General features: G+C 40.8%; 1 protein-coding gene across 20 annotated transcripts in view; it reads right to left on the bottom strand.

Moving 5' to 3' along the window:
• The window catches only part of SGIP1 (SH3GL interacting endocytic adaptor 1), a 209,823-nt gene extending 197,198 nt beyond the window's left edge, over positions 1–12,625 (bottom strand). For 4 of the 20 annotated variants that reach the window (XM_032870032.1, XM_032870026.1, XM_032870030.1 and 1 more), the window contains exon 1: positions 11,763–12,159. In XM_032870032.1, coding sequence (XP_032725923.1) covers positions 11,763–11,772 — 10 coding nt within the window. In that variant the 5' untranslated portion in view covers positions 11,773–12,159. Of the gene's footprint in view, positions 1–11,762; positions 12,163–12,192 lie in introns of those variants that run through there. The other 16 variants (XM_032870029.1, XM_032870033.1, XM_032870036.1 and 13 more) reach the window with 7 other exon arrangements.
• Between the last annotated feature and the right edge of the window lie 15,005 nt (positions 12,626–27,630).

Genomic DNA, 27,630 nt, shown 5'->3' with positions numbered 1-27,630 from the left:
GAGATACTAGATTAACTGCACGCTCCTGAACCAGAATGTGGCTCTCAGCCAGAGCGAGCCTATGCAGCAGGTGGGTGCTCTGGGGAGAGGAGAGGGCGCACGATCCTGGGTACTGCCTGGCATCCAGGAACCATACTGGAGCCTTCAATGTTCCCAGAAGAGTAACCTTTAATACACCTTTCATAGGAACCAAATGCTTCTCTTAATGTTTTGCATATATTAACTCATATAATTCTCATGATACATACACTGAGCAGCTTGTCTATTTCCCAAAAAGTTGCAATCCCTCAATAGCATTCATTCACTCACTAGCTTTTTACCGAGTACTTACACATGCCATACATTGGGAATACAAAATTGAGTGAGACACGGTCCCTGCTCTGAGTCCTTGGTTCTTGGCGGAGGAGCAAACAAAGTAGGTATATAAATGGAAAATGGCAGGTAAGATTTATTAAGAGATTGATACTTTACCTCAAGACTGTATCATCAACCCCTACTTGCCAGCCACCCTATGGCTTCTAGACTTGGCTGCCAGTCCCTTCCATCAAATGAACCAGTTCCTTAAAAATATCTCTTTCTCTCCCTCTCTCTCTTTCTCTTTCCCTCTTCCTTCCCCCTCTCCCTCTCCCTGGCCCTCGCCTTCTCCCGATTTCTTTCTCTCTCTGTCTCTGCTTCTTAACCTATTGGTTCTGTTCTCTGGAAAATGCATGGCTGATTTAATCCTACAACCTCACTTGTAGTAAATTACCTACGAGAAAGTTACTGTTATTATCACTTCTATCTTCTAGATGAGGAAGCAGATGCACTAGCTTCTCAAGGTTACATACATGAGATTTAACCTAGGTCACTCTGACTCCAAAGCCAGTGCTCTTAAACCTTCTAATAGGTGGCCTTAGGAGGGCAAGAACTGGGAGCTAAGTGAGCTCAAGGAGCAGCTCACTTTCAACACAGAGAATATGGGGAGGCTTGAAGAGGGGCCACTTCTATTTGACCTTGAATGATCAGAGCAGACTGTGCTCATGCAGATAAGGGAAGGAATAGCATATACAAGAAAAGAGAAGGGCAAGGAGCTACTGTCTGGCTGGTGCAGGGTGTTTTTGAAAAGATGAGGTAGCCGGTGTGTGAAAGTGTTACACCGCACACAAAAGCATTTGAGCTTCATCTTAGAAGCATGGGAAAAAATCAAAGGCAGGTGGGGAAAGTGATGTCTTTGATGGCTGTGAGGTGCATGGATGAGAAGCAGCAAGGTCTGATCAGGTATGGTAGCAGAGAATAAAAGGGAGAGAACAGAGCCAAGATCTTTTAGGAAGGATCATCTATAACTCTAAAGGACCAACTGCTGTGTGGCAAGTTGGAAGGAGAAATGAGGAATGAATCCAAGCACAGCCTGGGGCTTGACTACCTGGTAGACACGGTTCTTTGAACTGGAGGCCCATGGAGCCTAAGAAAAACTTGGTGGTTAAAGTCTATAGTACAAGAGAAGGGTCCTACCTGTTATAGGGCTTATAGACCATTTTCTACCATTGCTACCAACCCTAGTGCTGTGAGCATGCCACTTTTCCGTGATACGCTAAGGCATTTGTAAAGGTTGGGTGCAGAGCGAGACCACATACAACCCAATTTTACTCATTGTTCTTCAACTTTGGGAAGCTGTCCATGGTAGGGAAAGCAACGTTGTATCATCCCATGTGCCAATCCCAAACAACTAGCAGAGGTGGCCTGGACTATGATGGTGAGACAGATGCCAAGGCCAGAGAGCATGATGGTTGAGACTGATTAGTGATACCTTCCAAGGTCAAGAAAGGGATAGTTGTAACCCCTGGACACTGAGAATCAAGGATGATAGAATATGTTAGTAATGAATAGTATGGTGAAGGGAGGAGAGAAATCTGTAGGTCCCACTGCAAAAGACGTACAGCAATAATCGACTCGGCAGGTCAAATAGCAAGAAGTAATGCCTGGCCACTGAACATTAAGAATCCACATGTAACAATCAAACTGAGAGAGAGCCATCTGAGAAAATCACTGGCATGGGCACCACATTTCTTCAGAGGTTTTCATAGCTTCACGACTCCGTGGGATAGAGAGCCAACGTCATTCCTACCTTACAAATGGGGATGCTGAGGCCAAAGCAGTTTCAGAACTCACTCAAGGTCATAGAGCTTGTCAGGAGATCCAGCCCCTTCAATTCCCAGTTGTTCCCTCCACACAGCACTGCTGACTCACTGAGAGCAGACGCATGAGACATGGAAGCACAGGAGAGAGCTATAAATGGCTACATTGTGTGTGGACGGAGCAGAGCGGTGGCCCCTGGGGACACATTCATTTGTGTGTCTTTGGGCAGTCACCCAACCAGTCCCAGCACCTTTGAACGTGAAAGACACCACGGCTTCCAAGTCTTTGTCTATTCACATTTTTGGAATCATTACTAAAATAAACTTTGACTTGTCCCCTTATGGAGAGAATAAAAATCCTTGGGTAAGTGATTTCATTTGGCTCTGGTATGCTCAAGTGCAAAACGGGATTGGACTAGATTGGTTCATCTTTAATGGTAGCACACACCATCATGTTTTCCTGATAATGGCCAAGGCTTTCACAGAATGTCAGTGAACACCGAGGTGTCCTTCTCAGGGAGAAAGGGCTTTTGTTCATTGTGGGAGCTAGGCTTTTTGATAAAACATTGTGTAGAGGGTGAGCTGTGAAATTTGATATCCCATGTCCCTCCGCGTTATAAAATTCTGGGAAACCAGTGAGTGCCACTGAAAGGTGCCCGCTTCTGTGTTTAGTGGCCTTCCTCAAGCTGATGGCTGATATGAAGGATCATAATCTGTTAATTAAATCCTTTGCTTCATACTGAACAAAGCTTGTGAAATACTATGTCCAATCTGGTCAATCTGTTGTACATTTGTCAGCCAGAGACCCAGGCCAAACAATTTCAGATACAAGTAGGACTTTCTGGTCACACCATTATACAAATAAAGACCACTTGACTGGGAGTCAAATATGGTACATAAATGCTGGTTCTGCCACTTGGTAAGATGGTCAGCTTAAGCAAGTCACATAACCTCACCGGGCCCTACTTTTCTGTTTGAAAGAAAGATAGTAAACTTATTCCTTCTACACCACAGAGATGATGATGTGAGAATAAAATGGATATGCACAGAAGTGTATGATAGCATGTACTAGACTCTGAGCTTCTGAGGATAGAGACCACAGCTGCCTTTTTATTCCCCTGTCATATTCCCAGTGCCTAGAACACTTGGCACTGAGGAGAAACCTCTGATGTATCTCTTGAATAAATGACGCATTTTGGAATGTTTGAAGTGTGTGCAAATGTCACACAATCTTATGACAATGCCCTAAGTGAGCACAATATTTTACTCATTATTCTGCCTGTTAAAGGTGGGTAACATGAGTCAGTCTGCATGGTTCTTTTTTAAAAATTCTAAAATACCAGTCCTGATACACAAGAGAAGAAGCTAATATGAACAAAAAATAAAAATGAAGGTCAAACATAGCCAAAACATTCATGAATTGATGTGTAATTCTGATTCTGGAGTCACCCTTATCATGGGGCCATTTCCCTTGTGTAGAAATGTTCGAGCTTCAAATTATAGTGGAACACTCAGCTCTAACTCCAGGCTTAGAACCACGAGCTAAGGGAAGAGCATGATAGTCACCCATTCACTTAAATACGTGGAAAGAATGAGTCCAAGAGGCACAACACAACCAGCTTCAGAACACCAAGCTTCTGAAGGCCCAGCTGTCACTAGACATGTGGATAACACAGGCTCATGCCAACTGACTAATGCAAAAGGAAACTGGTTTTCGTACCACTGAAGATTCACGGGGGGCTGCTTATATGTCACCTCGGAGTCCCCCTCTTAAACGTCCCCCTCTCCTTTTGTTCAGAAGCACTTGGCTGCTCTACCCATGTTCTGAACCTTTGCACATGCTCTTTCTCCCACCTTTCTGGACTCTTCCTCCAAATGGCTGCTCACCCCCTCCCCTCCTTCAAGTCTTTGCTCATACGTCTTCTCAGTGAGGCCATCCATTACCTCCTGCCTTACAATCGCAATCCCATCTACCCCACTCCTTCCTCTCCTCCACAACTTCCTCTATCTCCTTTCTCCTCTCAATTCTTCTCCAAAGTTCTGATCCCCATCGAATGTACTCTGTGTTCCATTTTATTTTCCCATCTCTCCTGCACCAAACAGGAAGCTCTGTATAGGCGGGAACTTGTAGCTGTTGTTCACTATTGAAGCTCTAGCATGTAGACCAGGGCTGAACACCTAGTACGCATTTGTACAATTCATGCACTTTCTGATGAACACACGGACAGTTCTATGCTCTAAGGACTATAGATGAGGGTGACGTCACTGCACTTCTGTCTTCTGATGCTTAGAAGGGGCAAAACAAACTTGGGGCATCGATGCAAAAGAACAGCAGAGGAGGAATAGCCACTGAAAGGCAGAACGTAATACATCGGAATTATTTTTGTGTTAGGAACAATTACCTTTTGAAATGGGAGGAAAAGGACTCAATCATTCAATTTAAACCTTGGAGGGAGTAAGACTGGGAAATCCAAACCATTCAGTGAGTGCCAGAGACTCTTCAAGCTAGAAGCTCTAGAGGTAGGCAGATAAATTCTCTCATTTTGTTTGCAAGGAAACAGAACCCCAGGAAGGTAAAGTAACCTTCTCAAGGCACACAGCCAAGCAGTCACAACACTTAGACTCAAACCTAAGTCTGACTTCTGGGTCCATGCTCTTTCCACAAAAAAATCCAAACTACACAAATTCAGCAACCATACTGAGCTTCTAAGACTAAGGAGTTCTTTGATCAGCAATAATTTGGCAAAAACCTCATTTACCATCACATTGTATGAATGCATTATACAACATTACATTCACCTGCATTCCTTTATTTATTTAAAAATACTTTGCCAGGGGTGCCTGGGTGGCTCAGTGGGTTAAGCCTCTGCCTTTGACTTAGGTCATAATCTCAGGGTCCTGGGATCAGGCCCCACATTGGGCTCTCTGCTCAGCGGGGAGCCTGCTTGACCCCTCTCTCTCTGCCTGCCTTTCTGCCTACTTGTGATCTCTCCCTCTCTGTGTCAAATAAGTAAATAAATAAAATCTTTAAAAAAATACTTTGCCGGATTCCAAGTCAAACTCTACCTCTAGAAGCCAGTGTTTTCAGATCTGGTCATAATCCAGAGAAAAGGAGAGCCCTGGGAGAGAAAGATGGGGTAGAAGCATGAGGGAAGTAGAGACAGGAAAAGCAGAAATAAAGGAAAGCAGGAAGGGAGAAAGAAAAGGAAAAACATGTACAGCATATTGACAGCACTGCCCCTGGGATTTTCTGGGAATTTCTTTGAATGGCTGTGCTATCACTCGTCTCTTTCCACTATAAAATCATTTCTTTGGAGCTAATCACCAAAATGATTCAAGCCCAAACACTTATTTTCAAATGGACCATTTCTTTTCTTTTGCTTCTCAAAATGTATTTTCTGTACATCACCATATCCCACTCCACAATACATTATTTTTTCTTAATTATTTCATGTTTATTTTCCAGTGAGAACACAAATTTGAGCATTTATTTTTCCTACATCGACTATCACACTCCCAATAATACCTTACAATGCACCATATGAAGTCATTGGAATAATTTATATCTGGTTTCCTCCCTTCTCCAATGAATGAACGAACATACTAAGCACCCACTGTGTGTCAAGAACTAAGGATGGGAGGTGAATATGATAGACCAGATTCCCGTCCTTGTGGAGCTGAGCTCTGGAGAAATTCAGCCCATGCACCATTACACGACCATGAGTCATAAATACATCTCTGAAGAGAGAGGGTGGACTGGGACGTACTAGGGGCACAGGGTCTGTGTTTGAGAGCTTGGGATGACAAGAGGATAGGGATGTCCTCCTGAGGAGGTGGTGGTTTTGCTGGGACCACAAGAAAATCAGTTATTCCATGAATAGGCAAAATAGTGTTCTAGGTGGAGTAAAAGCCCTAAGGCAAGAAAGTGTCTGTTTTAAACACTCTAAAACCGGCAGTAAGGCACTCAGTGTGCTTGGAGAGGCACATCAGGCCAGAGCGGACAGCCTCCTTTATGTGACTGACTTTAATAGAAATAAGAAGATAAAGAAGCTTTTTAAACAAGGAAGTGACATGACATGAGGTATTTCAATAGAGATTCTAAGTATCTCCCTGACATTCTGTGGATACAGTGAAATGTCATACATGTTCCGAGAATAGAGACTGACCCCTCTCCAGTGGAGCCTGACCTCCATCCCTAGTGGCTCTGCCCCTGGTAACAATACCATGCTGTGCCCACAGAAATATTTGGTAGTCAATATGGAAACTGGTTTGACCCAACACCTCTGCCACACACGCTACTTTTTCCTCAAGGATATCCTGCCCTTCTCATGCCCCTCAGTTCTCTTCTATCTCAGTTCGTTTCTCCTCAGGGACTTTTTCAGATACATAAGCCCAAATCCATTATAATCCCTTCAACATTTTCTCCCTTCCAACTCCTGTGCCATTATCTCAGTAATTTCTCTCTTCTTTTATTAATTCCATTTGTGAGTTTATATAATGAAAGTAATCAGGGTTTAACAGTAGTACATGTAATAAAATTGAATTGAGGAAAGGTAAACCGTGAGAATGGAAGTAAAATTAAACATAATTGAAAGTCCAGTGTCATAAGCCTCTAAAACTTCTGGAAATATACCTGAAAACGCTCTTCAGATTGTCTTTCCATATCCTCATTGTCCTCTAATTAAACCTTCCTTTTCACAAATACCAACATTTCAAATTGAAAACACATTTCATTCCATTGTTCTCTTCTGGCTACTTACTGTGGTAACTGTATTGTTCTTCACACATTTCATTGCAAACATCAACTAAATCCTGGGTTAATGGCCTTTGAACATCTCATATGAGACTCTAATCATATATATCATTATTCCTATGGGAAAACCTGTTTCAAGTGAGCAATTCATAAACAAACTTTCAGGAACATAAAAACTGAGTTGGTGACTTCCTGCAATTATTATTTGAAACATGGATAATGTATGTGCCAAATTCAAAAGAAAGAATTGTCCAGAGTCTTCTAGAATGGTTTATCCAAGATAAGTTTTTTAAGACTGCATATTCTTTTTAGAGATTTAAAGTATTGACCCTTGGAATTGTATGGGAAGTTACACATATAAGAAGTCTCTTTCTGACACAGAGCCTCGAGGAAGGAAAGAAATTACATAAAGCATGGCCCATGTACTAGAATCTCATATGCATGCTTAAGATTTTCCAAAATAACTTCACTCTTTCTGGGAAGTTAGAAGCATTCCCTTTAAAACTACTTAGCTAACTAGAAAATGAACAATTCAAGCTTCAAAATGCTTTATTCCTTTTTCATCAGATCAAAGAATTTTCCAAATAAATAAAACTCTATTTCTAGATAGAAAAAAAAAATCTTTACTATTATAAGTTTCATTGCAACAACAAAAGCTCAGTTAAGCTAGGATTGTTCGAAATTGCATAAATAATAATTTTGGAGATAAAAGGCATTAATGAGGAATTAAAAGGTATGGTCTGGGGTGCCTGGGTGGTCCAATTGGTTAAGCATCTGCCTTTGGCTCAGGTCACGATCTCAGGATCTTGGGATGGAGTCCCACATCAGGCTTTCTGCACAGTGGTGAGTCTGCTTCACTCTCTCACTCTCCCTCTCTCTCTCACTTAAATAAATAAAATTTTTTTAAAAAGGTATTAAGAAACAAAAAATAAATAAAAGGTATGGTCTGTGGGTATTCGTATTCAAAAGAGAGAGAGAAACAGAATCTACCACCCAAGAAACTAGTTTTCAGTTAGTTCCTAGTTTTCAGTTAGGTTAAGATGCCCATCTTGATACAAATTTTTTTTTAAAGTTCCTATTATAAAATGTTATGAGGGATCAAAAATATAGGCATTGTTGTTAAATGAATTTGGGTCCAGAAAATCCTCTTCTCCATTTATTGGAATTCAGGAAAACCATATAATTATGTCTTCTGGGGTAAACACGCTAATGCAAAACATCCAGGTGACTATGCTGGTTCATTGTTTTTCCTCTAAAATTGAAAGAAGCAATAGATACATAGCATAATAAAGAACTCCAATTTGGTTTATGCTATTTATAAGAACTTGAATGCACTAAAAAAAAAATGAAATTGGGTTCAAATTCCTTTCTGCCCATTTTCTGCTTCAAAATATTATTTTTTTTATTTTTACAATTTCAAAAAAGCACTGCTTGCAGAATACACTTGTTTATAGGCCATCATGATTAGTAAATATTACAAAAATTATTCAATCACCCCGTACATTACAATTATATCCAGCAACCCCTTAACAATGTACTTGTTAATTTTAAAAATTGTTATATAGGATGAAACCACTGGCACCCTAAAACTTATCCTTCCAAGACGGTACCTAAGAGCCTGACTATGGAACTAAAAGCACAGGTAATTGCGGACAGTTCTGTGAGACAAGGGAAAACTTCCCAGGCTGCCCTACAAACACAGAGATGTCCTAAGAAACACTGACTTTGCTTCACTTATCTTAGAAGGGGTAACTAAAATGGCCTTTTCAAACTTTAATAGGAATGCATGAAAATGACAGAATCCTTGAAGAGTTGCCCTAATCACACAGACTGCATTGTAATCTTAACCAGTACATGCCCCTTTTAGCAAATAACTTCCTTTGCTCACCCTCTTTCCCTCCACATTCATACAGAAGGCTCCATATCACGTGGCATTCCTCGGGAAAGACAGAACTCAATACGAACCACTACCCAAAAAATAAAGACGGCAGGAATCAGCGAATCCAGTATCAAATTAAAATATATGTTTTTAAATGAAAATATTTGAAAAGAATCATGGAGCCACAAACTTCTGGTAACATGTCTGAGGTCCCTGCAGAATTATTTCCCTACCTTCAGGGATGTTAGCATCACTAGGGAGGTAGTAACGTTCCTCATCTATGACCAGAATTTCCACTAGGCATTGAATGAATGGAGCCCGTATCTGATTCCATCAAAACAGGATCACAAACTATGAGCCATTCTGAAAAATATTTGTTTACTCCTGTTTTACAGAGTTGAGAAGTAGCTTTGAAAAGTTGCCATGGCCATGTTTTTCCTGAGCAGCCAATTAAACCCTTTGATGAATGTCGAAATATATACAGTGTAAATGTAGGGTCTCTCCCTTCCTTAATAATGTATATGTGTTGACGACTGCATGTGTGCATAACCGTGTGTATGCGTGTGGGCACGTAGATGAAATGTACTAGTTGAGGAGAGACATCATTTAACCATCTTAATGTTGGGTGACACAGCCTGAGAGCCCACTGATGTTTCAGCAGAGGGCTTCCATGACAGGATTTTAGGGTGACTTTGAGGGGTTCCTTATTTTTCCAAGGTTATTGTGATAGATGGAACAGTCTACTTCCTCTAGGGGTGAGTTAAGTGGAAATAACTGCTCTGCCACATCTTCCTGACACGAACAATTCAGAGGTAAAATTCTGGGATGCAATATCAGAAACATACATGTAATGTCAAAAAGACTGGCAACTAAGTTACATGGCTGTTGATAGGCAAATTGATCTCTAGATAAGGTTCCTACCTGCCTTTCTAAGGTCACTGAACCATTAAGATAATAAGTCTTGAAAAGCATTTAAGTAGGAACTGTGGGTATATAAAAATGATTAGTTTCATTTATATTTTGAAGCCAATGGGAACACCTGTCCATTTTTTTTGCAGGGATCTCACGGAAGGCAACTGCATCTATAGTGTCACCTCTAATTCAAAACGGTGCTAAAAAACATCCTTCATTGGATGAATTTGGCAGACCCAGGGCAATAGTGCTAATTCAGCTCCAACACAAGTCTTTGTTACAGTTCTCATCTCAGTTTAGGCAGCTCAGATAAGCTTATCATAGGGCTTTGAACCAACTGACATTCTAGAATAGCACAATAAACGATATCACCAGGAGAGTTGTTAATGAGCGTCAATAAATATTACTTCCTTCGAAAAAGACACTTTAACTCCGTAGTTTGCAAGGCAAGAAGTGAAAATGAAAGATCTTCCACTTCTCTGTGTAAGATTCAGACCTAATCAGAATGTATGCAGATTTCTTTTTAGGAAATGCTACAAATGAAATTTAGCTGGAGAAATATACACCTCTAGAGATAAGATTGTCCTTTTTTTTTTTTTTTTTCCTGAAAAGGGTAATCCACATGAGTTTAAATTGAAAAGTATATCAGTAATACTCTTTCTGTTTGTCTTGCTTGTAATTCAAAGATTAAATTCATTTCAAATTAATGAAAATTATTTACTCTTAGGGCATTAGTAATCTCAGTTTATTTAGACCTGTATTTTAAAGAACTAGCTTGAGAGCTCTTTGCAAACAAGACGAGGCTCCAAAACAAAATGATACCCAATCTCTCTTTTAAGGTTATTTTCTAAAATCTGTGAGCCATGACTAGAATTCTTCACTCCCCCAAATTACATTAACAGTGTTTGACATGATGACAGAGAGAGCAAAAAGAATTCATTTCTACCAAATAAGTGCGGGCTACACCACTGCTTTTTGAAAACATCCTCCTCTTATTCCATTTTGGTAAATTTCTAAGGAATGTTTAAAATCTGTAGGACAGACCTTGGCTTAAGAGGTGGCCTCTCTGCCATTTTCATGGCTGATTTGAGACCCATTATGCACTTGATTCTGCATTGTGAAATCCAGGCTGGGGACAAATTTCTGCCTGTCATCTTAGGAAAGGCCAGGAGTTTTGCACCATCCTGTAGTGTGAAAACAAAATCAAAGACAGGGTAGGGCTGCCTGCTTCTTTCTTAATCAGCTTGCTGCTTTTTTGAGGCAATCTTGGTTGTCAACTATCTCAGGCTTAGAAGGGTAATTTAGTAGAATAAAATATAGTTTAAACAACATCTCCCTAGGGAAAGTTCCTTCTTACACTTAATATCGAATGCAAAAAGGTAATCAGTAAGTAATTATTTGGTGCTTGGCTAAGAATCATTGCACGGGAATGCATTTAGGAAGGGCAAAATCTTTTTTTTTTTTTTTTTTTAACCTGATAAGACCCTGAATCCGGGGCTAAGAGGCCCAGATATTTTCCTCATATTGCTCGTTCTGTTGCAATGACATCCCCATGTAACTATAGCTTATGGACCAAATTTGCTGCACTTCCTACCCCAACAATAACATGTAAATTGCGGAGATAAAAATGTCTTACAAGAATTTTTTTTTTAAAACTTAAACAGTTCACTGAAAACGACAGCATGGATAACTCTGTCAATGACCTCCCCTATCTAATGTCAATTTCAGAAAACAAGTTTCCATTGTAAATGTTTAATCATGTAGTCCCAGGAACCCAGAGCAGAAAACCTTATCCTCTCTCCCAACTTATTTGCTCTGCAAGCTCTTTCTTAGCTCTATCTCAGCTCTCTGGAAGCACTTTAGGTGCTCCCCCCCACCCCCAGAAGAGCTGGGAGCTCGTAGGTTCTGAGTTAAACAGAAGCCTTGTGGTTTGATTCCATTAGTCTGAGCCCTGGTCTGCTGCAAGCAAACTGCAGCATTTCTGTTTGCAAATCCTGGCAACCAGGTTCTAGACCAGCCACAAACCCAGGCTGCACACATTCTTCAACGCTGTTCTACCCAAACCTTGCCTGAAGCCAGTCAACCACAGAAGAAAGCATCCTACCTTCCATCATGGTGGCAGAATTGCATTCCTTAATTTCCAAGGAGTCTGAAAAAATACAGGAGGATAAGATTCCAGGTCCCAGCTAAGTCCTCACAACGCCGCTGCCGAGAGGTCCGCTCTGTCCACTGCTGAAGCCAAAGGAGACAAGTGTTAACCCCAAAGACAGGCCATGGATGCTGCTGGTGCTGCTTCACCTACAGGCTCCCAGGAAGATGCTGCGAGAGAAAGGGAGAGGAACAGCAAGCCGGCCGAGCTGCACCGCCTGCGCTGCCTCGGCCAATCCCTTCAGCTCTGGACCGCGTCACATGGTAGCCAGCCTGCATCTCCTGACACAATACCCTGGGAGAGCACACAGAACCTATTTTCCGTCCCTATTCCCCTCCACCCCCAGCCCTCCCGCTTGTCACCAAACGCACAGCCCCTTCCCCACCTGGTGACGCACTTCCCCGCCCCTCCTCTTCGTCTTCTTAAGCCTATTGCAGCGGCTGGGTACCCGAGATTAATTATCAGACGCTGCCACCTTAACGGGGGACTCGGGCATGAAAGGAGCACCTAAGTGGCTCGCTGCGGAGGGGATTGGGTTTATTTTTTCTTCTTTGAAAGAAAAACTTGTTAATAATTCCGTGCAGTCTGATGTCTTCGCCGCACACTTGTAAGCTCCCATTCCCATCTCCTTTTGCCCTGAAGGAATTCCAAACGTTAATGTCCGTGGCCTCCGCACACGTCTGTGAGTCTCTCTCCCTCTCTCCTCCCTTTCTCTCTTGAAAGAGAAAAATCAATCCGGCTGACGTCACATCATAAGCAATTATCCCCAAAAGGATGATGCAGAAGAAATTTCATCCCAGCTGCCTTCAACAGAGCCAGGGAATTAATCGCGCATGACATGCCCCAGAGCTGGGAACTGTCATTAAAACAAAGAAACAAAAGAACCCACCCGAGTGGGGCTCTGGAATCAAACTGGCAACGCTTGAGATAATTTCTGGGGCGGGAGGCGGGAGAGAGGGCAGCAGGCAGGGCGGCCAGGCCTTCGCCCGGCAGAGGACTGCTGTGCACGCCTTCTGCTCCCGCGGCAACCTGGACGCGCCGCCGGCCGGGACCCGACCCCGCGGCGCTCGGCGTTCCAGTCCCGGCTCCCGGGCCCGCCGCGCGCCTCCCCGGGGCCCCGCTCGCGGGAGCCGCCTCCTTCTCCAGGTGGAGCGGGACTGTGCCGCCAACTGCAGGCCCTGGAGGAAACCGACTTTCTTCTGGAGGACACCACGGTTTTTCGCTAGGCGCCCCCGGCATCTGTAACCGCCTTCCAGCCTATTCGTTCCCCCCAGTGGAAATCCGGAGGGAGGCGATCGCGCCGGGTTCTGGCCGGAGGGGTGGGTGGAGCTCAGGGGTTTGTAGCTTCCAGGGGATGGAATCTGGGTGCCGGGCTGCTGTCTAAGTGGAAGGGTTATGGCACCCTGGCTGCTAGGGCTGAGAATCTGGTCCCCGGGGACCCCGGGAGCCTTTCAAAGGGCCTCAGGCCCTGGGGTCCGGCGATTTTTGGTTCCTTTCAAGTAGGCTCTGACAGCTAAGGAAGAAGCAGGCAGCGGCATATGGGAGGGAGGAGAAGGAGGGGAGATCAGAAGAAAAGTAAAGTCCTGCTTAGAACTCTAGGGGACAACAGCAGAAGTGGGGCATCTCTCCCTCTACAATCAAGCAAGAGGACTGGGAGAAAAGCCATAACATCACAGACCAATCGTGAGCATCCAATGAAATAGCTGTAAGAAGTTAAGATGCATTACACGATGGGTGTTGAGGCTCTAATGCTATTATTAATCTGTTATGTTATAATTATATCCACAAGCTTTTAATATTGCTTAGCCCATGACATAGTCTAGTTCTTTCTACCAGAGCAAATACGAGGTATTGCTGGCTAAGAACTAGGAAAGAAAATACAACTCAAAAAGGTGACTGAAGATGGGACCAGGGAGGGAGACAAACCAGAAGAGACTCTTAATCTCAGGAAACAAACTGAGGGCTGCTGGGGGTTGAGGGGGAATAGGGCGGCTGGGTGATGGACATTGGGGAGGGTATGTGCTATGGTGAGTGCTGTGAACTGTGTAAGCCTGATAATCACAGACCTGTATCCCTGAAGCAAATAATACATTATATGTTAGTTAAAAAAATAATAATAATTTTTTTAAAAAGCTGACTGAAGAGCCTACTAACAGTTACACAAACAAAACACCAAAAACTCAGTTCCTTAGCAACTTAGAAGTTTTGAAAAACTCTTTTTCTCCCTAAGGATACGTATTTCAGTGGCCTCGAAATTTCACAATGACACTCTCCAGGGAGGTACAAATGCTTGTGCCTTTTTCCTTATATCTATGAGGCAGCTGAATTTTAAAAGAGAAAAGAATTTCAAAGTAAAACCTGTGTTGAGTACAACGTACACTGTTCTGAAACCTGCAGAAACGAGATTCATGAGGGAGAGAGAGAGAGAGAGAGTGTGTGTGTGTGTTTAGCCAAATTTTCTGTAGTGGTTAAAAACATGAATAATTATTGGCATCAAACAGACTGAGTTCAATTCTGTCCCTGCCACTTAATGAGCTCTGTGGTCCTGGACAAGTTATGTAATTCTCTGTGCCTCACAATTTCCTTATCTGTAAAGTGGAGATAAAAATAGTACCAAGTTCATAGGGCTATAAAAAGTAGCAATAACAAAGCTTTATTAATAACTTACTATATGCCAGGGAGTATTCTAAATGCTTGGCCGGTAAATTACTTAGCATTGTGTCTGGAGTGTAATAACCAACCCCCCATGTTAGCTTTTTAATATGTTTTATTACCACCAAAGCGCTGTCAGAGGCATCAGAGAAGTTTGTAACTAACCAAGAGTTATACCACATACACAGAGAACAACTTGGTGGAAGACCAAGGGTTACAACCAGAGGTGGAACAAGTTGGAGCGTTCTGAGGCTCCAAGGGACAGGCGAGTAGAAGAGAGATTTGAAACAAAGGGGGTTAGTCACTTTCAGAGATGGAATTTTAGAGTTTAAAAAAAAAAAAAAGGAATGGACTTGGAGTGGTTATTCTAAATCAAATAGAGAGTTTGAAATAAGAAAAATGGCTCAGATAAAACCTGGAGGTAAGTGCAGACATGGAGATGTGGAGATGAGAATTTTTGTCAGAGATGTAAGGGGGCAAGAGAACCAGAGAAATCCAGGCTGCCTGTCTTCCCACATTCAGTGTACATTTTACAGTATATTAGGGCAAATTTTCAGAGAGACTTAGTGTGGACACAGATTTGTTTTGTTTGTTTGTTTGTTTGTTTGTTTAAAGATTTTATTTATTTATTTGTCAGCATGAGCACAGGCAGACAGAGTGGCAGGCAGAGGCAGATGGAGAAGCAGGCTCCCGCTGAGCAAGGAGCAGGATGTGGGACTGGATCCCAGGACGCTGGAATCATGACCTGAACGGAAGGCAGCGGCTTAACCAACTGAACCACCCAGGCGTCCCGACACAGATTTGTTTTAAACATGCAGCAAGCCAGCTAGTTAGAAATGAAGATAGTTCAAAGATTTTTTTCCATCAGTGGGGTGTTTATAGGAAAAAGAAGTGTCTGGATATGATTGTCAGAGGACCGAGAAAGGGATGTGTCATTAAAGGTGGTAAGGCTAGTCAGAAGACTCGTTAAACTTTGTGAAACTTGATTACCAACTGTAATTACCAATTGCTAATTGCCAACTGTAAGAACACCTGAAGAGCAAAGTTCTGCTTCAGATAAAAAATTGCTCAAGTATGTTATCAGAACAGATTAAGCATCTTAATTTTGTCTTCTCATAGGTTTTTGAAAAAAAAAAAAAGTTTTTCTCATGAACAAAGATAACGCATTATATTATGGCTCAAATTTCATTATTTCCTAGTACAATTTTTGCTTACCATCACGTGAAAAGGGGAACTTTTAGCTGCTAAAATAATGGAAAAAAAATTTTTTTTTTGCAAATTTTAAATGGAAGTCAAAGAAAAAGATTGTTTAAATTATTATCTTGCATCAAAGTGCAAAGACTGCCTAGGGATTTAGTCCAGGATGGTGAGTGTGTATCCAGATCATATCAGGCTCTCAGGGCCTGAAACTAGTCCAAGACCAAAAAATTAATTGTTAACATCACTAGATATGGAATTTGTTTTTTCTGAAATAACATTTGTATGGTAGTGATACCCTGTTACACATGTTTTCTGGAATCAAATCCCATTGTATTCTTACTATAAAAGTTGAACTTCTTCACAATTTCCCGATTTTAGTGTGAGGAAGAATCTGTTCATAGTTCACAAAGAGAAAGAAATTCATGAGAACTGAGGCAGTTCTCAAGGAAGGAAAGAAAATTAGAATAGAGGCAATGTTTAATAAATGTATTTATATGGATGTAGATAGACATATAGATAAACAAATATATTTCCAAGATAGTGAGCTTAGCACGGCATTTGATTCTGTCCCTCTTGCTGTCCCTGCTGGGAAAATATTGGCCAATCCCTGGAAATCAGCAAGGTCCAACTCAAAGAGTTAGATTTCCTTGGGATGAAATAGGTGAAATAATATATATTATTCGGCTTGGAGATATATATGTGTGTGTGTGTGTGTGTGTGTGTGATATATAGATATATATATGATATAATTCTATGAGCTACCCAAATAAAACCCCCTTTGACTATGTCAGTTAGAATAAAGAATGCCAGCTGGAACCAACATGGCCAAAGGGGGCTTTATCTGGGTCGCTCACAGAGTTATATGAAGGACTTCATAGAAAGCAAGAACTAGAACACTCCAGGAAGCTTTGTTACCAAAATCAAGTACTCACAACTCTGTTTCTTTCAGCATGTCTGCTGGTTTTCTCTTACTGATTTTTCTCCTTGTGATCTGAGAGCTGGCCATTTAAATCCTTTAAGCTCACATTTCAGAGCCTGACTATTCAAGGTCTACTTCAAAAAACTGCTGGAGAAGGCCTCTGATTGAACTGGCTTGGCTCATTGTTCATCCTTTGGACCAATCAATGGGACCAGGTTGACAAGGTATCATAATTTAACATTTAAATTAACGACTTAATTTAAACCAAAATTCACATTGAACTTAATCACATGCCTACCACTGTGACTATATATGGGAAGGAGATAGGCAAATGTCTGTGACAAACAACCCTCAATACTATGAATCCCCTATATAACTGGAGGAGTAGAAAAGACATTGTCAAAGAAAGAAGGAGCACTATTACCAGAGTAAATGTGGGGAGAGAAACTGTGAAACAAAAGCTGTTTGCCATGGACATTACTCAGTTCACCTAAGATAAAACTTACACAAGGATTCATGATACAGAGGGACTGAAAATGCTACTTTAATCCTATCTAGCGTGCTTGAGAGGTTATTCGTATGTTCTCACTTACTACATCCTGAGAAAAAGTGCAGACCCCATAGTCATCTTCCTCCTCACTGTGGGAGGGGTGGGGTAGGAGGAAGCTGACCGTACTTCTTGGCTCACCTATCCCAAATACAAGGCATGCCCTGGTATGCTCCCCACCCATCGCTCTATCCCTGCCCAGACCTACTTGAATACTGAGGAATGTGTATCAGCTAGGAGTCCTGCTAAATCTAGATGTACATGGATAAAGTTAAGCAATAAAGACTGAGTATATGAGAAGAGTCAGCAGCTTCAACAGAGGAAGAAAATAAACAATTACTGCTCACTAAAGCAGAGGAAACACTCTCATTGAAAGCAGAGGAAATGTAGAAAACAGCAAAGGCATTTAAAACATCTATTTCTTACTTTTGATATAATCTTAGGTTATAGCAACAATAAATAAGATCAGAGAGCTATGACAAAAGAGTAGGGGGCCCCCAGGTGGCTCAGTCAGTTAAGCGTCCGACTCTTGATTTAGGCTCAGGTCATGATCTCAGGGTCGTGAGATCGAGCCCCATGTGGGGCTCTGTGCTAAGAGTGGAGCCTGCTCAAGAATCTCTCTCTCCTTCTCCCTCTGCCTCTCCTCACCCCCATCCCTCCCCTCCTGCCCCGTCTCTTAAACAAAAAAAAAAAGCAGACTAAGGACCAGAAAGAGTGTATGAAAGTGGTAAAGGCATTCTTTTTTTTTTTTTTTTTAAAGATTTTATTTATTTGACAGAGAGAGAGATCACAAGTAGGCAGAGAGGCAGGCAGAGAGAGAGGGGGAAGCAGGCTCCCTGTTGAGCAGAGAGCCTGATGTGGGGCTTGATCCCAGGACCCTGAGATCACAACCTGAGCTGAAGGCAGAGGTTTTAACCCACTGAGCCACCCAGGTGCCCCTGGTAAAAAGCATTCTTATTGAAATGTTGATATGGTAAGGGCACCTGGGTGGCTCAGTCAGTTAAGCATCAGGTTCTTGGTTTTGACTCAGGTTATGATCTCATGGGTAGTGGGATCCAGCCCTGCACTGGGCTCTGTGCTCAGTAAGGAGTCTGCTTGAAAGATTCTCTCCCTCTGCCCCTCTCCTCACTTTCTCTCTCTCTCTCTCTCTCCCTCAAATGTATAAATCTTTTAAAAATATTTAAACGTTATAGCTGCAATCAATGATATAGTGAATATGTCAAGAAGAAACGCTGATAGGCCCAGCGCAAAATGCTGAAATCACAGACCCAAAGCACCAATGACTGTGCCAGGCCCAGTGGAATTCTTTGTCTCTTTGAGGAATAAGTCAACACAGATGCAACTTTAATAGTTCAAGAAACTAGACAAAGAGAAAAAGCTCCAAAATTCACTTTATGAATTACAAACCCTGGTAAAAATCATTTTGAAAAAGAGACTATAGTTAAATCTCATTCCTGAATATCATGCAAAAATTTTAAACAGAATAACAGCAAACAAAATCCAGCTTTTCAAAAAATATTATACATATACATGTATATGCGTATCATGTTAGACTATTCCAGGAGTAAGAAAAAAATAGTTCAACACTAAAAAAATCTATAAATAAAATTCACAACATTAAGCTACTAAAAAGAGAATTCTATCATCTACACAGCTGCTGAAAATATATCTGATAAATTTCAACTTATATCCCTCATCAAATAAAACCCTTATTAACAAAAAAGAGATAAAAACTTCCTTAGGATGATAAAATACACAAATCTCTTCCCCAAATCTATCCTCTGTTAAATGGAGACAACAATAAAAAAAAAACCTTATTAAAATTAGGAGTAAGACTTAAGTGTTTTTTTATCATCATTGTTATGTAGTATTTAATACTGTTCTATGGATGCTGGCCAAAAAATTAGGGAGAAAAAAGATATAAAATTGTATCAGAAACAGTGATATGTGTTTCTCACTCCATTTTCTCTATTGGGATATGCAGGAAGACTGTATTTGTTGGGCCTTTCTTGCATCCTGGTGAAGTTATATGACTAAATTAAAGCAACGGAATTTTCCACCTCAGGCCTTTGCAAACATCCTACACATACTTTTTGCCTCTTTATCCTTCCCAAATGGTAGACAGCTATCTGATATACATTAGACTTGGAATGTGCAAGAAACAAACCTTCAGTGTATTAATCTCTATATAATTCATACATTTTTATATATTATACATCTATTTTATGTATTTTATAATTTATATATAGTGTATAATATTTACATATGTTTACACACTATATGTGTATATAGTCTTTTATGGATGATATACAAAATACATATTTTTTACAAGAGTTAGAAGAAGAGTAAATAGAGGAAAGTGTAGAGGCTATCAAAAGAGAAAGAACTAGGTATGTTCTAGAATCTAGACCTGCACCTTCTAGTCACTAACTGCATTACTACACTAGCTACATACTAGCTAGTCACTAGCTACAAGTGGCTACTTTGCACTTAAAATATGCCTAGTCTGGTTTGAGATGTGTCTAAACTTCGAAATGCACACCAGCCTTGGACAAGGGTACAAAACAAAGAGAATCTAAATATCTCATTAATAATTTTTAATTGATCATATGTTGATATGATAATATTTTATATATTTGATTAAAATGTTTAATTTTAATGTGGTGCATGCAGTAGGAGTTAAGATAATGAAAGTAGGAGTTATCAAGTTTAAATTATACATGTGGTTCACATTTGGGGCTCACATATTTCTACTAGACAGTGCTGTTCTAGAGACTGACAGAAAACCAACCCAATAAACACTGTGGACAAGGGGGAAGGGTTACTTTACAGGATTATGTGCTAATGGTGTATATCACCACCACATTCACATCCATTAATTTCTTCATCCAACAAAGATAGGTTAAGAATTATCTATGTCCAGGAACTTTCAGGCTTTGGGACACCAAGATGAAAAAGTCATAAACCTTTTGAGAAGCTTATTGCACAAGTTGGGGAGGCAGATGAACAAACCGAGAATTAAACACAGACTTAGAAGTGTTCTGAGCTAAAGGCAACACTGAGGAGGAACAGTTGGGGCAAAGAGGAGGCCAAGGAAGCCTGTGTATATACAATGAACTGGAGGCCGTCTCCCTTTCCCATGTCCCATCCTCATCCCCAACTCACTAGATGAAGAGCAGTGATTGGTATTTTCTTAGTTCTTCATTTCAGCCTCTGTGTCAATCATTTGCTGCCATCACCAAAATATCTCCCAGGATCCATCCTGCTTACTTTCTCCCATTTTAGTTGTTTCTCTTTTTACCAACCCCAGACCAACTTCAGGTTAAACTTTTCTCTATGACTTCAGCAACTGTATCATAGTCCTCTTTATCTCACCACCTGTCCTCATTATTCATGACTTCAGCATCCCTTCCATGATCTGACATACCTATCTCACAGTCACTTGACTTTCTCAATTGCAATGACCTTCATTTTCATTGAGTCTTAGGCACTAAAAGTATAGTCACATTTTGGACCTCATCTTTCTTTATCTCCAATATTTCACACTGTAGATTTCCTTGTACTCTCAACTATTTATCTGCCCTTCATCACCCTCCACATACCATACGTATGCCTTAACACATCATGAATCTACATTTGCTTCTTACTGTGATTACTAAGGGTGCTGATCTTCCCTATTTACTTCTCAGAGCCTCGAGAGTAAAATCTGTGTTTATGTGTGGTAAGGTGGGAGGGGGAAGTCCTTGAGAACAATCTCTCCTTCAAAACCCAATAATACTTGCTCCATTCTGCTCTAGCCATTTTTTTCTTGCACTCACCTAACCTGAGATGCCTACTTTTATCTTTACAAATGTCATGCCTTTTTCAAGGTCAACCTCAAATCCTCTCAAGGAAACTGAGCACATGGATCTTTCATTATCTTAACTCCTACTGCATGTACCACATCTGCTTCTGATTATATAGCTTGTAGTCTCATAATTATTTTGTCTATTACTTATTACCCCAACAGAAGTCTAGAAGAAAGGGACCATACCTTTCATTTCTTTGACATTTCCTATGATAGATAACACAATGCTGGAGGCATATTTGGAGTTCAAGAATTATTTGATAAACAAATATATCGATTTTTTATGAGAGAGATCTACGAAGATCCCACTAGGACTATAAACCCAGAAAATCATCTCTTAGACTGGATCCAAAAGCCAAATCTGGTTAGTGAGATTGTTATTAGAGTAACCCGAAACAAAACCCAAAGGGCATTGTGATAATATCTGAGTTTATTAAGCACTTCATAGCATTCTATATTTTATTAAGCATTCTATAGGTAGTCTGTTAGTAATTTATGACCATTATTTCAAGTAATCCCTCCAAACCTAGGATTGAGGTATTCTAGTCCAGTTTTACAGATGAGAAATAGAGACTCCAAAGTAGTAAATAACTTGTCCAAGAAAACAGAAAGTATCAGAGGTGGGATTTGAATTCACATTGGCCTGATTCTAAAGCCCATGACTTAACCTTGAAATTACAGGATTATAAATTTGTCTTAAGAATATTAGTTGTTATCTTGGGGGTTCAATATTCCTCCTTTGCTCTGGTAACACCATTCCCCTTTTGGGGAGGAGAAATTCCTTTCTTCTTCCCACTACACTCCATCATGAAGAAGAAATGGTTTCTGTCATCTCCCAACATGGCTATACCTCCTTATCCACAATCCTCTCAAGGGAGAGATACCTTGCTCAAGATGAACGAATAATTCCTTATTTCCCATGTTATAAATCAAGCCAGCCCAATTAGAATTCTTCCCTGAAGTTCAAGAAACTAAACTTATGAGTGAGGAACCTTTTCCTATGAGGTACTCAAGCTATAAGAATGTAGACCTGGATCGAGCCCCGTATCAGGCTCTCTCTCTCTCTGCCTGCTTCTCTGTCTACTTGTGATCCCTGTCAAATAAATAAATAAATAAATAAATAAATAAATAAATAAATAAAAGAATGTAGACCTGAAGCCATGGCAATCATGTCAGCCATGTTCTTCCCCTGGGCAAAGCCTGTGTGTAGGAAATGCACCTGACCAGGAGAGAGAGGAAGAGAGAGCCAGCCCCATTGGTTTGTGAGCACCTCCACCTCTTTTTTTCTCCTATTACTTCTCATCTTCCTACAGTTAGAAGAACAAATACTTTCTCATTTTGCTCAAGCAAATTCAGGTTGGTTATTTGTCACCTGCAAGGGAGTCCTAAATGAAGCTCGTTTCTTTTTAAAGTTCATTAGTCAAAATAAGAATCAGTAGGTCAACTTAGCTCAAAGACACTATTGGAGTAAGACCAATACATTTCTTAAGAATCAAGCCTAAATGGGGCCACCTGGGTGGCTCAGTGGGTTAACCCTTTGCCCTTGGCTCAGGTCATGATCTCAGGATCCTGGGATCGAGCCCCACATCAGGCTTTCTGCTCAGCGGGGAGCCTGCTCCCCACCTCCTTCTCTTCCTGTCTCTCTTCCTATCTCTCTGCCTACTTGCGATCTCTCTCTCTCTCTCTGTGTCAAATAAATAAATAAATAAATCTTAAAAAAAAAAATCAAGCCCAAATGAAGCCACCTCCATCTTAAAATGGTGTTTCTCACTGTGTTCACCACCTCCTTTTTAATGACCACTACAAACTAAAAAAAATCATGTGCCAGACCAAAGGAAGGAATCAAAAGGAAATAAGGACATTTGAGTATGTTATATGTCATATTAACCAAGAAACTAAAGTGATAGAGAATTTATTCATAGAAGACAAATAGCCTTGGCTCTTGGTAGACTTAATTTCACCAGGATGATGTGTTGAGGTTTAGGTTAGGCTGGAATCAATCTTTGGCAGTAAATCAGAGAGGCATACTCACCACTAATTATTTGACTGTAAAAAAGAAGCTTTCTCACTCTGTATTTTCCTTTTGAAAATATAATTGCATGAGCTTAATTTCCTAACTGGGTTTAACTGGGAATGCGTGTCAAGCAGGAAGCTCTCAAATGTAAATAATTCATTGGTTCACCTTGTGATTTCCATAGCTACCAAGGACTTTAGAACCCTGACCTCTGGGAGAGAGGGGTGAAGGCTTGAACTGAAGCTTTATTTAGCAAATCCTTTTCACTCAAAACCCATAAGCTCCTTGTCCCTGTCAGCAAGTGTCCAGAAGGTGCCTTGTCAACAGGCCCCATCTGAGGGAGCATGGCTGGCCGCTGACAGATGTGGGAGGAGACTTGGTGGCTTCGGCTGCAATTAAGCTTGTCACTTGCAGTAAATTGAAAACTGCTCTGATTTTCTAGCTGGAAGGAAATAACACATGTATGACTCGCTCTCTGTTTTGTGATGTGCACATATGGGTGTGTGGTATGTGTGGCGTGTACACGTGCATGCACACATGCAAGTGTGTTGATCAACTGAAATCAGGCAGTGTTTCCACACGGTCCATAGTCCAGTAAGAAGGGTTGCATCTCCAGTTGCTTCTTGTGGGTTCTGTGATTACGGTCCAGTCCAGCTCATGGCAGAATCTACCATCAGTACAGTCAAGGATATCAAAAATGTTTGAAGGCTGCTCATTTAGATCAATGTGTGCCCAAGCTGTAATATTAACCACTCATTTTTCTCTGAAAGCTTTAAAGTTTGGGAGTGGCTTAGAACTTACACACAGAAACATCAGTGTTGCTTATGCAATTTTTTTTCCTTTGAGAAAAAAATTTTCCCTCTTTAGTCACTTCGCTGGAACTAGGCCATGGTATAATGTTTCTACCATAAAAAGGATAAATTAACTAAATTCTCTAAATCTTACCAGTTTTAAAGGTGACAATTTAACTAAGTTATTATAACCCATGAAATGGAATAAGAAAAGGGCCTTGCCAAATAAATCATTTCAGTTTTGGGGTTGTTTGATAAATAGTAATAGGAATATAAATTCTATTAAATGAGATGGAAAACTCTGCACTATAAATTAGATACATGAGTGGACCTGAAAAATGGATTTGAGATGAGAAATATATTTGTTTTGTCAAAAATAAGTAATGTAGTTGCTGTTAATTTCATTAAGGTATTAGTTGATAATAATTCAGCATGTTAACTAATATTGTGGATGATAAGCTTTGCCCTAGTTTTAGTTCTGATCTATAATGACCCTGGTTGTATTTGTAGCCCCATTTTCAGACCATGCCTTTTCCAGTCCCATTGAAAGAGCGTCTTTGATATCTTTCATCTGTGGTTTCAACTGCACTTCTTGTGAATCTTCTCTGACAAATGCTGGAAAGAATGTTAGTAATTGCACTCATTCCTACCAGCAGGTGAAGCTTACAATTATTTATGTTTACAGTGTGGTATCAGTGTGCTTTGGGTGATCTCTAAATGCCTGAATGCTCTCTACCATTTTATCCTGGTCCATATACCTGATCTTTCCTTAGTTTTCCTGCTTGCTTTTCATAGGACCTGCTTGTCAGGGATTCTGGCACTTTTTCTAGTCTTACCAAACAGAACTGATAACCATTTTCCACTTGCAGTCTTACATTACTGAACATCACTGTCACAGAGGCCATGAGCTGAATAAAAACAGCGAGAGATGATCTCTCCCTGCCTCAGTCTGAGTTTTTTCAAGATAGGTGAAATGCTGCAAGGATTAATGGGCATAATTGGGTTTAATAACAAAGATGGGGCTTATTGCACAAATGTGGAAAGAGCTGGGGGAGTATCAGTCTTGATGACCAAGGCTGGAGAATGAAGAAACAGTCACACATGTCAGACGGAAGCAAAGGAGCAGGGAAGTTTTCAAACTTCTGTGATTGCTAGCTGAGGAAGACATCTGGGAGCTGGCCATGTGGGGTCGCAGTGACTTTCCAAAAATTCATTTGCTTCACGTCTACCTCTAAATCTCAAGAAAGTCATTCTCGTTGGAAAATTCTAATCCAGAACCATATAGGGAAGGAGATTTGGGGAAATGTATTTTCCAGGTTCACAAGGTAGGACTGACAATGATCTAGCAGCCTCGACTCCTTTGGAAATTTGACATCTCTGCCCATTTCTTTTTACCACATTTAACCCCCCAATACTGTATAAAACAACACCATGCTCTTAACTGGCACAATGCAACAATCTTTTAACAACCAAAGACCAACAAGCAATCTTCCCGAAAAGGAGATTCAAATGTCATGTTGACGCTCCCTAGATTATATCTAATCCCTCAAGCTGAGTTACATTTACCTCTTCAAAATCCTATAATTTAATGTTGAAATAAACAAGTAACCATTACTAAAATAACCAATATTAGTATAAGAAAGAAGAAACAAATAATTCATTAATTTATAGAAATAATAAATAAAGACAATAAAGAAAATGTGTATAATTGCTACAATTATTGTTTCTACAAGTAATAATTTATTCATAATTGGTACTAAACTTCCCTTAGCCTCTTTGTCTTCAGGAAGTAGCTCATCTGGTTGTAATTCTTTGCCTACTGGGGTTACCAAAATCATCCTGGAAGATGTCTATCATTAGCAGTTCTGTCTATATTGGGTTTCTATAGATTCCCATTATCTTTTGCCACAGAACACATGAGTACTAAGAAATCCTCTAGAATATTCTGGGTTCTAGTCATACCCAATTCACTCCCATTTTGTAGTGGCAACTTACTCCCCCCCTTTATAATTGGAATGAATTACCCCAACCATTATAGCAACGGCCTACTTTGTTGTTGATTCCATGGCATGAGGTGCCCCCATAATGGCCAGATGGCAGTTACAGTTTCTAATAATTATCATGTGTTCCTTGATTCTAGGAATTCAGATCTTAAAAGCAGCAAGCCCAAGTGGTAATAATGGAAATGGAAAATTTTGCTAGTAGATCATTAGAGGTAATAATGAGAGGAGCCATTTCTCCTGTGTGGTTCCTAAATCCACACATTCTGGCTATGGGTGAAATAATATTATATGTTGGTTGCTGATTCAGAGCATATAACTATCCTGAGGACATTTCCCCAGCCTTGCAAAGCTTGCCAAGCACTTATAGGACTACATCTTCAAATGGCAATGCCACTGTTTTATTAGGTCAGCTGTTTCAGAGTGATGGGGGACATGACAAGACAGTGAATTCTGGATTCTGAGGACATGAACTTAGAGCTACATAGCATTTACTGTAGGGTCACTTCCTTGGCTAAGAGCAATACCTGTGTAGAATAACCCCAACAGTGAATAAGTCATTCTATAACTCTACAGGTAGTAAGCTTAGCAGAAGCATTGCAGACAGAGAAGGCAAATCTCTATCCAGAATAAATGTTTGTTTCAGTAGGGACAAATCACTGCCACAATGCAGCTGGCTGGCTCTCCCAAGGAATGGCTCCATATGGAGGGAATCAGTATTGATCTTTGTTTTGGCGGCTTGGGTACTCTATAGAGGCCATAGCCACTACCCTTGATGAGTGCACAGTCTTCATCTCATTTTGATTATAAGCACATTGGTCATGAGAAGATGTGGCTGGAGAGAGACTGACATTTGCACATGGGATTATATTGTCCCTCTGCTATTGAAAGTCCCCTCTATTGTGGTAGTCCTCTGGTGAGCATTTATATGGGGCACATAAATCCTTATACTATGCCAATTTGGAGAATTCCATCCACTTATCTCTTCTCCAGACCGCCTTATAAACAATTTTGCTATTCGATTCTATGACCATCTAACTAAACTGTTATCCACTGCCCATAAAACAGTAAAGATGCATATCTCTGCCCATAGTTCTGTCCAAGAAAAAGGAATAATAAAGCACATTGCTCAACATTCTTTGTACTGGGAAGATTTCCCTTCACCAGCGTTCTTTAGGGTCACTCCTGAGTGATGCTGTGTTGTTGCAGCTGCCTGATTATATCCACTAGGATATAATGGAGATCATCTGTGACCAAGCTTTGGTTTTTGTCAATGAACTGCTAATAGGGAACTCATCCTTAAGCTAGAGGTGCTGACTGAAAAGAGATCTGCCAGTAGGAGGAACTGTAGGAGCCTTAGTAATTTCCTATGCAAATGGCTTGTGCCTTCAAGACCTGCTTCAGCCTTGGAGGGAGGAGCAAGATGGCAGGGATATAGGAGACCTGTATTTTATGTGGTCCTGGGAATTCAGCTAGATAGTTATCAAACCATTCTGAACAGCTACAAACTCAACAGGAGATCGAAGAGAAGAAGAAAACAATTCTAGGAACAGAAAAGAGACCACCTTCCAGAAGGTAAGACATGTGGAGAAGTGAATCTGAGGCAACAAACAGGAAGATAGACTGTGGGGGGAGGGGCCAGATCCCAGCAAGCAGTGGAGCAACAGAACACAAAATCGGAACTTTTAGAAGTGTGCTCCACTGAGGGACATTGCTCCAGAGGCTAAGCGGGGGGCTGGGGGGAGCACTCATGGGGACAATGTGGTCTCAGGACCTGTGGGGTCACAAAAAGACCAGGGGTGTCTGAGTGTGGCAGAACTCGAAGGTATCAGAGCAGGGAAGCCGGCTGCAGA

The sequence above is a fragment of the Lontra canadensis genome, unplaced genomic scaffold, assembly GCF_010015895.1.
Source record: "Lontra canadensis isolate GAN:19392208 unplaced genomic scaffold, GSC_riverotter_1.0 scaffold40, whole genome shotgun sequence".
Classification (NCBI taxonomy): Eukaryota; Metazoa; Chordata; class Mammalia; order Carnivora; family Mustelidae; genus Lontra; species Lontra canadensis.
Note: the sequence above shows the minus strand (reverse complement) of the source record. Positions and strands in the feature narration are given on the sequence as shown.